This window comes from Scophthalmus maximus, chromosome 4 (assembly GCF_022379125.1).
Source record: "Scophthalmus maximus strain ysfricsl-2021 chromosome 4, ASM2237912v1, whole genome shotgun sequence".
Classification (NCBI taxonomy): Eukaryota; Metazoa; Chordata; class Actinopteri; order Pleuronectiformes; family Scophthalmidae; genus Scophthalmus; species Scophthalmus maximus.
The window spans coordinates 10617416-10629762 of record NC_061518.1 but is presented as its reverse complement, the minus strand read 5'-3'; the positions used below and the strand labels follow the sequence as shown (position 1 = coordinate 10629762).

Below are 12347 nucleotides of genomic sequence, written 5' to 3'. Positions count from 1 at the left end.
ACTACTACTAATAATAATAATTGTTGTTATTATTTTTAGCCTCACCAAACCAAATTTTTATCACCTGCGTTATATGAATCTTGAACCTTTTGATTTAGTGAGTCAGTTTAAATAAAACCTGTTCATTTCAAAGACAACAACAATTGGATCCACTAATTTGCTGATATAAATAAAGGACAGCAATGAATCCTTCACATCAGATGAATCTCCCTCCATGTGTGTTGTTTACATGAGATAACACAACCCCGCGGGGTCTGGACGGGTCTCTTGATACCCGGAGCGTCCGGGGCACTGAGGACATTAGATCAGCCCAGTGACGTCCAGGATGTCGGAGCCGTTCCTGAACGCGGCCAGCGGGCTGCAGCACTGAGTCCGGCGCGCGCGCGCGCGCGCCTGTCAGACACGACCGACACAGCCGACATGGCGGACTGGGGTGAGCCACTGAGTTGGGACCGAGAGCTAACCGCTCATCAGCCGGGTTTTCACCCGGTCGTTTGTGTACAACGCTCCCGTGTAATTGTCCGTGTCGCCCGTGCGATGCGGATCGGCCTAACGACTTTCATGCTGTCCCTTTTACAGACGCGGACAACTTCGAGGCGGACGAGCCGACCGAAAAGGCGGCAGTGCTGGTGGACAAATGGGAAGGCGAAGACGAAGAGGAAGACATTAAGGTAACACGACACACGGTCCGCGCTTGGATTCACCGCGGTCGACGTTTGGTCGGGTGACCGTTGAGGGCGCGCGGTTAGTCGGCCCCGGGGGGGTACAAGCACTGTCGCCCCGGCTCCGGTGACAGGCTTCACCGCGGTCTGTGGCTGCCTGTCAGTCCTAGCCCCTCGAGCCCGTGTTAGCTTTGTGCTAGCTGACGGCTAACTCATGTGGCTGTAGCTCAGTAGCTTAGCTAACGGTGAGCTAACCCTAACCGTCGCGATGTACTCGCGCCACGGTTCACGTTAGCCCAACACGCGGATGCTCCTAGGGGGTTCATTGCATTTATACACGGCTTGCTTGTATGTCCACGCGGGTGGGCGGCGATGTAATTCAGCCGGGGCTAAATGTGGATAACGCAGCCGTGACGCTAACGTCACACCGGGCCAGCGAGCTAGCAAAGCTTCGGCTTGCTTGTAGCATTAGCTTTGCTGCTCGGTTTGGCCCACGTTGACGGTTAGCTCGTCAGAGTTGTCTACATGCGATGGTTGTAGGGGAACAGCGCGCGCGTCCTGTGCTGAGTTTCCACCGTTTTGAGCGTCGCTCACGTGACACGCGGCGGCTTCAGCTCGCTAACGGACGTTAGCCACGGTCAGATGAAATCATCTTCCTGGGGGTTGGCGATGACTCGACTGGGCCTCGACGCTTCCTCCCTCCGAGCAGCAGTGTGGCAGCGGACGCAGCTGTTCAGTTGATGGTGTGAAAGGGGTTGTTATTACCTGGATGTGGACACGGTCCCTGTCCAGAACCCTCAGGTAAACTGACCCAGGCAAAGTGCTGGCGGGGGCCTCTAAGATTGTTCAGCATTCTGTCCCGTTAGGTCCCCTGAAATAAAAGAAAGTGATGATTTCGTGTCCTCTGCGAGCACAAAGTGTGTTTTTATTCAACTGACGGGTGAAAAACTTGTGGCAAAACCAGGGGCCAGCTCGGTCACTTGCCCAGATTCAATGAATTTCTAATCCCACCTGGATATTGAGTGATTCCTGTCATTGCAGCAAGCTCAAGAATACAACAACCGTCTTGTTTAAAATTAGGTCAGTTATGCCATTTTCAGTTGTTCAGAAAAGTTTAAGTAAGTGGGAAATGCTTTAAATTGGCTATGTGATTAATGGATTATGTGGATATTACTGGAGAGCAGTGCCACGTGATTTTGATTTTTATAATATAATATTGTAGGTTTGTGCTGAATCACTCCAGAGGCAATGAATCATTTTCCCTGTTAAAATTCAAGTTCTTTAAATCTGTCAAACAAGTTTTAGTTTGTTTTTAGTCGCAGCTTGACAGACTCGTTCATCTGACTACAAACATTTGTTCAACAGATAAATCATCTGATTTCACCCAAATGTGCTTCTTGCGGTATTTAAAAAAAATAAATAATACAGTGTTATAAATTTTCACTCATCAATTTTATTCCATTGTTGTTTAATGTGCTGGGGGAGCACTGATACACTTAAATTATGTCACGAAATAATTTATTACTCGGAGGAGTTTAGGAGGCTGAGGGGTTTATCCTCCTGTAGCACAAGGACTTTGTTTTTTCATTAACGATTAATCTGTGAATTATTCTTTCGATTGATTGTTTGGTCCATGAAATGGTTCACTGTGTTGCTCAAACCCCAAGATGATGTATTGTTTTGTCCACACAAAATATATTTAGTGTACTGTCATAGAGCAAAGACACCAGAAAATGTTCACATTTAAGAAGCTGAACTCATAGAATCTTTTTTTTCTTCATAAAAACTTCTTGAACCGAATAATCAATCATTAAAACAGTTGGCAATTAATATTGTGGTCCATTACTAATCGATTAACTGTTGCAGTTATACTAAACTGTGTAGTGTGTTATAGTTCGCCCTGGGCGAAGAGAGACTGCAGGCGCTCCAATGCACACACCAGCACAACAACGTATAGTAAACTTACCTTTTATTTGAATTGTTGACCTCTTTCACAGTTCCATTTCTTGCTGCATATGAAGTGACCATGTTCAATCAAGTTTCCCTTGGCCCCCCTAAAGCCAAAATAGCACCACACTTCAAACTTGATTCTCGAACTTGCTAGATTCTTTGCCAAACAAACCCACGTTAAATGCTGTCCTTGCGTGTCTGGGAGACTGTTGCATCACCTTTGGTTGGTGCTGGACCGTATTTGCCATGAGTGTTTCAAAACACCGTTATCAACGGATTATCATCCAGACTTGGATTCATCCAGCATTTCATACTAAATGTTCATGGGTCTATTTCTATCTAATTAGTGTAACACACTTGGTGTGCTGGTTGCCCCTTTATTAGGTCTTCATTTTTCAGATGTCTTATATAAACTTGCCTACCAACTATTTTACAACATCAATTGATATTTGTCTCACTTTTTTTATTCATAGGACAACTGGGATGATGAGGAAACGGAGGAGAATAAAGCAGAAGTGAAGAAAGCAGGTATGTATTTAATTTCCACATCTTCATAAGAACACGGTTCATTGTATTGTACGTACATCAGTGGTTGAATTGTGTGCCTTCAGCAAATTGACATTTGTATTATTCCATTATTTTAATTTCCAGAGACAAAGGTTTCTGAAAAGAAAAAGTTGAGCGAGAAGATCAAAGAGAAAGAAAATCGGTTAAAGAAAAAACAACAGGAGCTGAAGGAGAAAGAGCTGGAGAATACAGTGAGGATTTAAAAAAAAACAACCCTTATGGCTTTAACTGTTTTTTGTTCAATACACTAAAGCTATTTTCATCTGTTTTAATTCATCACAGCAAGCAGAGCTTACTCCTGAAGAACTACTCGAAGAGAAGTTACGAGTGCAGAAATTACAGGAAGCCGCAGACTTGGAGCTAGCAAAAGATGCTTTTGGTAAGACTGAATCACCTTTAACACAAAAACATACAACATATGTAAATAGTCTTCCACAATACACAATGTTTCAGTTTTTGTGCACACAAAACTGTACCACTGATGCATACTTAGTGAATGCAAATTATATATCGAATTGCTGAAGCTTGTACTTGATATTTCCCTTAGTTTCTTCTACTTCTCAAAGACCAATACTCTGTTGTTCCTACTGCAGATGCCATATAGTCATTTTAACCTGCTTATGTACTTATGCTTAGTGGGTCATGTGTATATATACCAGGGTTCTGTTTAGAACCCACAAAACAAAGCATGCTTTTTCTGAGATATTACAGTAATCTCAGCACCTTCCAAATTCAGATCAGATTCATATCCTTGAGCTTGATCATTGGATTAAACACTAGCAATGTGGGTGCAATAGTCAAGCAGGGTGTTGCATCTGTGTTTTCAATGAGATATTAAACTGCCTTTTAATTATTTTTATTTTTTTCAGGTGACAGTAGCACTTCAAACAGTGTTGCTGGGATTGATGCCATGTGTCCATCTTCCAAAGATGACTTCACAGAGTTTGAAAAATTGCTGAAAGAAAAGATATCCCAGTTTGAAAAATCTGTGCATTATTCAAGTTTCTTGGATTCATTGTTTCGAGAACTTTGTATTTCATGTAAGCTCAGAATCTCATTGCTTTTTTTTTAACAATGCTGATTATTACACAGTTACAGTCTTGGCCAATAACGATTTTTCTTCTCCCTCTTCCAGTGGAAATAGAGGACTTGAAGAAAGTCAGTAATTCCCTGACAGCCCTACTTAGTGAAAAACAGAAACAAGAAAAGGTGAGTGACTGCACACCTTTTATTCTTGTTTTCAAATCTGTGGTTCAAACTCAGTAGGGGGCGCTGTTCACTTAAGACAGTCACTTGATGTGTGCTCAATATTGAAATCATCTTGTTTGTCCTTTAACATTCATGTACAGTACTGATATACAGTATTGTTTCATTCAAGTGAAACATGTAAAAATGCAAGTTAACCATGAATATTTTAGTGTCTTAACATTGTTCAACCACAAAACACTCAGATCAAGTTAGACAGCCGTTGTGCTGCAGACGTGTGTTCATATATAATGTATATATATATATTTAAGTTACTTTTATTTGCATTTACAGCAAAACAAAGGAAAGAAGAAGAAGAAAGGGGTCGTAGCTGGAGGCGGTTTGAAAGCACAGCTGAGAGATGACCTTGAATATGCAGCGTTTGATGGCGGCTACACCCAAGACTACGAGGACTTCATGTGACACCGACTCCATAACTACTACCGTCTCCTTCTCTCAACCCCTCAGAAATGCAGCCGTACCTTCTCATGCTGTCCAGTGCCATCCTGGAAAATCTGAACTATGTGTTACCCTTCATTTTGCTTCATTGACCAGAGGGACTTATACCAGGGAGCATCCAGTCTCACCAAATCTTTGTTCATACATATGGAATTCCCTTTTCTCTGTCTCATTCAGCCTCAACTCTCTCTCTCTCTCACACACACACACACACACACACACACACACACACACACACACACACACACACACACACGCAATCATAATTGTGTAGTACCTGGTGGGTGACCCAGCTTCAACGGAGAATACATTGTAACTGCTGTTATTGCTAACTGAGTTTTGCAGGGCTCATTTTTTTTATTGAATGTTGCTCCTGTCAAAATGGCAGATATAGTATTGCAGTTAAAAGTGTAACGGCATAGAAACACAAGGTTCTATGCAAATTCCTAAGCCAGAATGTCATGTTTATATTATAGGTCTCACTTACCTGTGGATGGGTCTCTTACAGGAAAGTATATAGTATCTATAACTTTGGTTGCCAAATGCAGAACAATTATTCAGTACATAATTCATCTTTATCTCTGGAAAGGTTGCATTGTGGGCGATTTAGAGACGGATGCAACATGTAAGTGGTAGTTGTAATTTTACAGAGAGAGCACATGACATTCATTGTAAGATAAAAGGGATAGACAAGTATAATAAATGTGACTTAAAAACTTCACAGCCATTCTCTTGATACATCTCTGGACTATCCTTGAAATCTGGAGCAAAGAGTGCTTAAAGGTATTTTTCGTGCATGACAAGAGCAATTTACTAAATTGATTTATACTAATGCAGAGAAAGTATAGATCAGCCGAGTGGATTAACTTTCTACAACTGGTCTCCTAATCATTGCTTCTGCAGGCTTGTATCAAGTGTGATGAGGAGCGGGGGCTTATGGGCTTCACCCCACCATGTCTTCATATGGGCTACAGTTAGTTGAAAGGGTAATTCTCCCTTTTCCTTTCTAACAATTGAGCAGTTTCAATGTTACACGGACAATTGGATACATTACAACGTGGGAAATAACAGCATCTGCAGTGTTTTATAAGCATCTAATTTAATAAATCACTGGTCAAAAGGACAAGTTGTCTTCTGTCTTTGTTTTAATTAAACAGCACCCAGCTCACAGATTACTGATTTTTAACGCATGTGTAATAAATACTCTATTTACAGTTTCAAGTAAATATTTACCACAGTACAGTTGAAAATTGAAGGGGAAATGCAGCACTGCTTTGGGAAGAAGATGCAAGAAAGAGGCCTAGCTTTGTTTTAGTTACATGTTCAGTTAATTTGAAAAAAATAAGTCAATATAAGCTGTTTGTATCGAAACACAAGGTTCACACTGTCCACTGCTGTCCATGTTTGGTATTAATTTGGTCTCCATGTTGACCTTCAGTGTGGTTTAGCTTGTGGCCTGTGCGCGTTTTCCTGTAGGATTTCTGGTGCTACGTCTACGACTGCTGCGCGGTGCATTGGCTCGCTGCCGGCGTCGGTTCTGTCTGCCTTCTCTCACAACACTTGTCGCTGTCTGACCTTGAGAATTTTGCACAGACTGGAAAACACTCTGGCGTGACACCTCACGATCTCCGCAGGTGAACGTCAGTGCCACACCCTCGTTGCTCTTCATGACACGAGATGTGCCGTCGGAGGAGCCATCAAAGCAGCGTCCTAGTGCAATCTCTTTGGCCGTGCGGGGATCCTGGTCTGTCACTGTATAAATTCCGTAGTTGTGGCCCAGAGGGTCGAGAGGTGCTAGCATTGTGAACTCATTGGTGTCATTGTTGACGGCGAGGGGCAGGTGGTTGACCAGATACTCCTGGAGCATTGTATTGACAAGGTCTCTCTTACAGCTCCCTTGTGGAATCACTTTCACCAGGGAACGATCGACACGTTCCTGATCATACAGCATCCCGCTGCATTTGAACTCTAAGCACACAGCCGACATAGTCGCCTGGTCCATGTCACGGATGCTGCGAGTGTCTCTGAGGCCATACAGCTGGCCCACGGTCTTAGGGTGGGTGCCACCCATGTTGCGGGACCGCACGTTGATCTCGTGTGGACTGTTGATTTTGACTTTAATGTAGCAGGCCCGGTATTCCATGGGCTTGGGCCACCAGCTTAGGTAGTCCTCTGTCCAGCTCATTGGGTCATCTTCATTGAATGGCACTGTGTTGTAATCATAGCGGTCTCCTTCCACTCTTGAGAACCGGAAGTGTGCCGCACTGAATGGGGCCTCCTCGCATTCTTTCAATTTCTCAAATGCGTACACGGGTCCGTTTCCTTCCTCGGCTGCGTTGGCACTCGGTTTTGCCACACTGATGCTGAATGCTGTTTTCTTTACCCTGGGGTCACCGTGGTCAGTCCGCCTGTAGTTCAGTTTACCCAGGTAAGGTTGGGGCACTCCTATCAGGTTGGGATTGAGTTTGGGAGAGGAAGCGACAGCCTCCAGCTCCTCCCCTCCAAGGTTGGCCATGACATAGGCGGAGTATGCATCAGCTTTTTGTTCATCACAGAAGGCAGGAAGACAGGCACCGTTAGAGCCAGTGATGACACTATCAAATCGTCCCCAGGCTCGTGGGTTTGAGGAGTAGCCAGCAGTGGGCTCCATGTTTATGAGACTCATAACAACTCCCTCCACCTGCTCACTGGGCATGAAGCGCTCACTGCGGAAGGCCCTCACTTTGACATAACACCTGCGGTTCTCTGGGACGTCCAGGTTAAACAACCGTCTCTCTCTGATCTCCATGTTGCCAATCAGGAAGGTTCTCTCCTCCCGTTTGCCTCTTCTTTTCTTTTCCACCTGCAGACTTCCTTCCTCCTCCCACAGGCCAGTATCAGGATTCAGTGACCACAGCTTCATGGTGTTGAGGTGCTCAGGCATCTTCACCTGAGCAGAATCCAGGAACACCTTGACTTCGCCTGCATTCAGAGGCTCATTGCTTTCCTCAGCCCTGAAGTCAACTGAGAACATACCATAGGTTCTCAGCGGTAAGGTATCTCCCTCATTTCCTATAAAATTGAGATCACTTTGAGCCACAGTAGCTGTTGAGAGATCTCTTGGGTCGAGAAATGTTACACTAGCGTTGACGTTACCCGTGAAGACTTCTCCGTTCTCCTTATAAAAGGAATGGGGAGGAATCTGGATGTGAACCATGGCTTCCTGGTCCTCCACCTCCCCAAGCTCAAGAGTGTTGGTTTCTATGGAGCTGATGGTGATGGGTGCTTTCTTTCTTAGAAGTTTGATCTCATGATAAACTGCCCCTCCTCTGGTTTTAAATGGAAGTACCTTTGTGGTGTTGACAAATTTCTGCATGTTGTCCACAAAAGTCAAGACGAGCCTGTCTGTGTCTGGAGGGACCTGAATGGAGAAGGTCCCTTTGTAGCCTGTGCGGCTCATTCTGACTCCATTCATAAAGATATGGCCAAACCTCATTGGCTCACCATTATCTGCAGCAATGGCCCTACCGTGTACAATAGCCTTGGTGTCCACACATTTCTGGCAACTACACTCAGTCACCACCATGGTGGGCAGTTGGTAGCCCTGGCATGTGATCTGCCTCTCCTCCATCTTTTCCACACCACAGCAGTAAGCCACTTTGTCTTTGCACCTGATGCCGTTGTCCAGCTTCCCAGCACATGTACTTGAAGGGCACTTGCCCACATCGTAGTAGAACGAGTCTGTGCTGTTTTGGTAGCAGTCATGTGGAAGACGGATGTGGTGGGACTCAGGCTCGGGGTTACATGAATGCTCATTTCTACCTGTGGATGAGATGCAGAATACAAATTTTGATTGAGTCTGATGATACCGTTATCTTTCTAAGTCTTTTTATTCACAGTCATGTGTATTTAATGTTTATCAATTTATGGACAACACACCTAGGAGTTTGAGTGTAGCTGGTTTAGTCCTGATCACTCCAGATGGACCACTTGCTCTGCAGAAGTACTCCCCAGCCTGCTCAGGATGCAGATCTTTTAGGACCAAAGTGTCCTCAGTCTGCTTCTCTAGGAGACTGTTGTTATGAAACCTGTTTTTGCCACACAGGGAAAGACAGTCAGCAGAAGCACGGGAATGAAATATATCATTATCTATGGGAATCTACAGTTGTGTAATTTGTGGACTATAATTTCAGTATGAAAGGTCCTACCATTGGTACTTGTCTGGCTGTGGTGTTCCCATCACTTTGCAGCAGAAGGCAGCAGTTTGTCCTTGCCTCCTGGCCTTGCTCTCAGGGTTGCTCAACACACGCAGTTTCTCTGACAAATGACAATGAAATAACCTATTTACTTCCCTGTTTTGTTACAGGCTCTTGTCAGTCACTTCATGCTAGTAAACTTGCATCTCAAAAAGAAGTCCATGAAATCAATATTTTTTTCTGTAAATCCACAGACATTGATTTTACCTATTCTTTTCAGCTGGACACTGAGAACAGAGGTGCGTTCAGCGCTGTTGGGCACCAAAATGTTCTGGGTGGCATGACCCTGCAGGCTGACTGTCAGCGTGGTGTTGCCGTCAGGGCAGATACCAGGGATGCGGAAATGTCCGTTGTGGTCAGTAAGGGTAAGGAGCTTGCCAGAGTGAAGGATCGTAGCCCCCTCAGCAGTGAGACCTCCAGCACCACGTACAGAACCCAACAGGATGTGCTGTTCACACATGCACGCGTCACACTCAGCATTCACCCTCCCCATCAAACACTGCAGGGAACAATCTACACAGTAGAATAAAACAAATACAAAGTTTAGTGACTCACAGGTTAGCGATTCCTTTTTTGTGAAAGTGTCCTGTATCAGATGAGGCTTAGATTAAGTCACCTGTCTTTGGGCACTCAGGTCCACTGCACGCGTTCTCTTCTACTTTGGGCCCACTGCAAGGCATGGAGCGAGAATGGCAGTTTCTGGAGCGAAGTTGGACCCCCACTTGACCGCAGGCGGCGGGGCAAGGGCTCCAGTCTGACCACGGGCCCCAGGTACTCTGAATGTTCACACTGATATCTGTTGGAAAATTTAGAAAATAATATTTAAATGAAAAGAAATATGCTATTATTTGGAAGTGTATTATAAGAAGATTTCTGGATGAAGGTTAAAGTTCAGCTTTTAAGGTAAAAGACTCAAGAGTGCAGGGTGCAAATTTTTAATTGAATGCATATCAAGGTGTTACAAGACCAAACCTTTGGGACAGAGGAAGCGGACTGCATAGTTGGAGCAGTTGCGGTTTGGACCTTGCTCCTCATTGAGGCACCAGAAGCCCACAGTGGGATCCGCATGGACCATCTCCCCCGTCTCACGGGCTGGGACCCATTCGGTGGTTCTGGCTTCGATTGCCCGTGGTGTCTCACACACTCGTGCACGGTAATAGAAGCGAATGGCCTCCAGCTGCTCAAAGTCTCCACGACCTCCGGGGTGATCAACGTTGAACCACGTGGTCCACTCGTTTCCTAAATACAGGAGTCAGAGTACAGAAGCTCGCATGACCTGAACAGCAGCTCATACTTACTGTGTTCACCACAATAACCACAAGGTAGGAATATGACTAAATCGACAAAAAAAAGACTGCATACACATTAAAATACGTTTTTTGGTTAGAAATTTAGAACAAGATTTACCATCAGAATTGTAGACATCAGGTCCAGACTCTCTGTTGTCCGTTCTCCATGACACTGCAACAGACAAATCAAGATGTGAGATTAATGCCTTAACTGTGTCTCACATTATTTGTATGTCATGCACTCATACACATGACTTTGTAAGTTTTAATATACAGTAAAGGTTCACTAGTCTTGTCCCAAAAACGGAGTCATGGTTACAGTCAAATTCAGCAGGGGTAAAAACAGTGATTTAGAAAGTTTAGTTTAGTTTGGGTGTATAAATCTGAAAATGGGAACACACTTTCAGCTGCAGGTCAGTGTTTGTAGAAACTGCTAAATCATACAGAAAGTTTTCCTTTGACTTTACAATGTTAAAGCTGAGATTCAATGATGAGATTCTCCAGCCTTGTTGAATTGCAATTCACAGATCTGTGTCATTTGCAATTGTTCCCATCTGACTGTTATTGGCAAGTTCACACTTGAAACAAACAAGACTGGAAAAGTAACCGAATTCTCAGCATCTTTGTGAGAGGCCCACCTTGACCAGTAACAACAGTGGCTGCAGTGATTCCCAGGATGAGGAGAAGTTGCCTCAGTGACATTTTTCACTCTCTGTCGCCACCTCTGGCCCTTGAACTTTCACCTCTGGTTATGTGCGTTTCACACCAGGAGCTCCAAAAAAGAAAGATTGAGTCCAATAGCCGGAACTCCTGGTGGAAAGAGAAGATTAGGTTAAAACTCTGAAGGAACAATTAATACATGTAGATATGAGACAATTAAACAACGGATACTCAAATTGAGTTTGCGCTGAACTTCAATGAAGTGAATTAAATAGTTCCTATCAAGAACCAAAAAGTGTGTGTTGAAGGAAATGTTCCATGCTTTTAGTCTTTGAGGTTTTGGGGTGAAAAAACATGGCTGGAGAGAGGAGAGCCCCCCCCCCCCAAAAAAAAATCAGAATACACATCTGTGCTATCCATCATCATTTGTCAGGGGAACACTAAAAACATTTCTGCATCCACTGACGAAACACTGGCAAAACAATCCAAACACCCACGCACACACACAAAGTTTGTATTTGTACATTGGCAAATTTTTACACGACATAATCATCTTTCACCTTTTCTTTTAAGGTAAAAGAACAGAAAAAGAATGTATGAAATAATAAATACATTAATTAAGCTTGAACAGTGGAAGTCATGGAAGGAATAGATTGGATTGCATTGTAATTATAAGAAATGGATCAGTAGCTAATTCAAATTACAAATGACTATACAAATTAAATTACAGGATCTGAAATTTGAATAAAGTGTCAACTTTTTGGGACATAGTAGTCATATAATGATGTTTTTAGTTATGCAAACAACACCCAGTGATATATCTACCCAGGTACACAGTGGACGGATGCAGACATATGAATTTGTTTGATAATCATATTTTTCCTTACCTTCTTGAGTTCGCTATCCTGTTATTTTGTGTAGAAGTCTCTCTCCTCCTCCAGCTCTGCTCTTCACTCTGTTCAACACACTCCTTCACTGTCTCCTTTATACCTCTCTGCTCCCAGTCCCCCTGCCTCTCCCCCCTCCCCGCTCGGCAGAGTGCCAGGGTGTCTTTTGATTACACTATTATCCTAATCATTTATCACCTCCATTGTACAACCATGACACGCAATGGTTATTAGATGGAGCTAAATATGAAAGAAGCACAGTCAGGGGGTCCGAGTAACACATGCTGGTGTTAATAAATTGACCCCCTGTGTTCAAGATCAATGCTGATTGAGTCAAACTGGGTATTTGTCTTCTCCTCTGCTCTCAGTCGGCATTTTTCTGTTTTAGGACTC

At 43.8% G+C, this 12347-nt stretch overlaps 2 protein-coding genes across 2 annotated transcripts; one reads left to right on the top strand and one right to left on the bottom strand.

The window, feature by feature from the left end:
- Positions 1-275: 275 nt before the first annotated feature.
- eif3jb (eukaryotic translation initiation factor 3, subunit Jb) lies at positions 276-6006 on the top strand. Its single transcript, XM_035628318.2, has 8 exons — positions 276-433; positions 580-671; positions 3086-3140; positions 3264-3370; positions 3462-3558; positions 4049-4219; positions 4315-4388; positions 4719-6006. The coding sequence occupies exons 1-8, from the start codon at positions 421-423 to the stop codon at positions 4845-4847; spliced, it is 738 nt and encodes a 245-aa protein (XP_035484211.1). The 5' UTR covers positions 276-420; the 3' UTR covers positions 4848-6006.
- On the bottom strand, positions 5217-12075 carry LOC118302280 (cartilage intermediate layer protein, nucleotide pyrophosphohydrolase). The gene is made up of 9 exons (XM_035628316.2): positions 11955-12075; positions 11046-11217; positions 10526-10579; positions 10091-10357; positions 9735-9914; positions 9326-9631; positions 9071-9179; positions 8802-8950; positions 5217-8684 (listed from the first exon to the last, which is right to left on the bottom strand). The coding sequence occupies exons 2-9, from the start codon at positions 11107-11109 to the stop codon at positions 6328-6330; spliced, it is 3486 nt and encodes a 1161-aa protein (XP_035484209.2). The 5' UTR covers positions 11110-11217; positions 11955-12075; the 3' UTR covers positions 5217-6327.
- Positions 12076-12347: the final 272 nt, after the last annotated feature.

Bases quoted from the DNA above. Each gene is read 5' to 3' on its own strand.
- LOC118302280 (XM_035628316.2), bottom strand. From the start codon at position 11,109: ATGTCACTGAGGCAACTTCTCCTCATCCTGGGAATCACTGCAGCCACT. The intron at 10,580-11,045 runs GTGGGCCTCTCA...TGTCTGTTGCAG, and splicing joins CACTGTTGTTACTGGTCAAG to TGTCATGGAGAACGGACAAC. The intron at 8,951-9,070 runs GTAGGACCTTTC...TGGCAAAAACAG, and splicing joins CAGCCAGACAAGTACCAATG to GTTTCATAACAACAGTCTCC.
- eif3jb (XM_035628318.2), top strand. The intron at 3,559-4,048 runs GTAAGACTGAAT...TATTTTTTTCAG, and splicing joins GCTAGCAAAAGATGCTTTTG to GTGACAGTAGCACTTCAAAC. The intron at 4,220-4,314 runs GTAAGCTCAGAA...TCCCTCTTCCAG, and splicing joins TCGAGAACTTTGTATTTCAT to TGGAAATAGAGGACTTGAAG.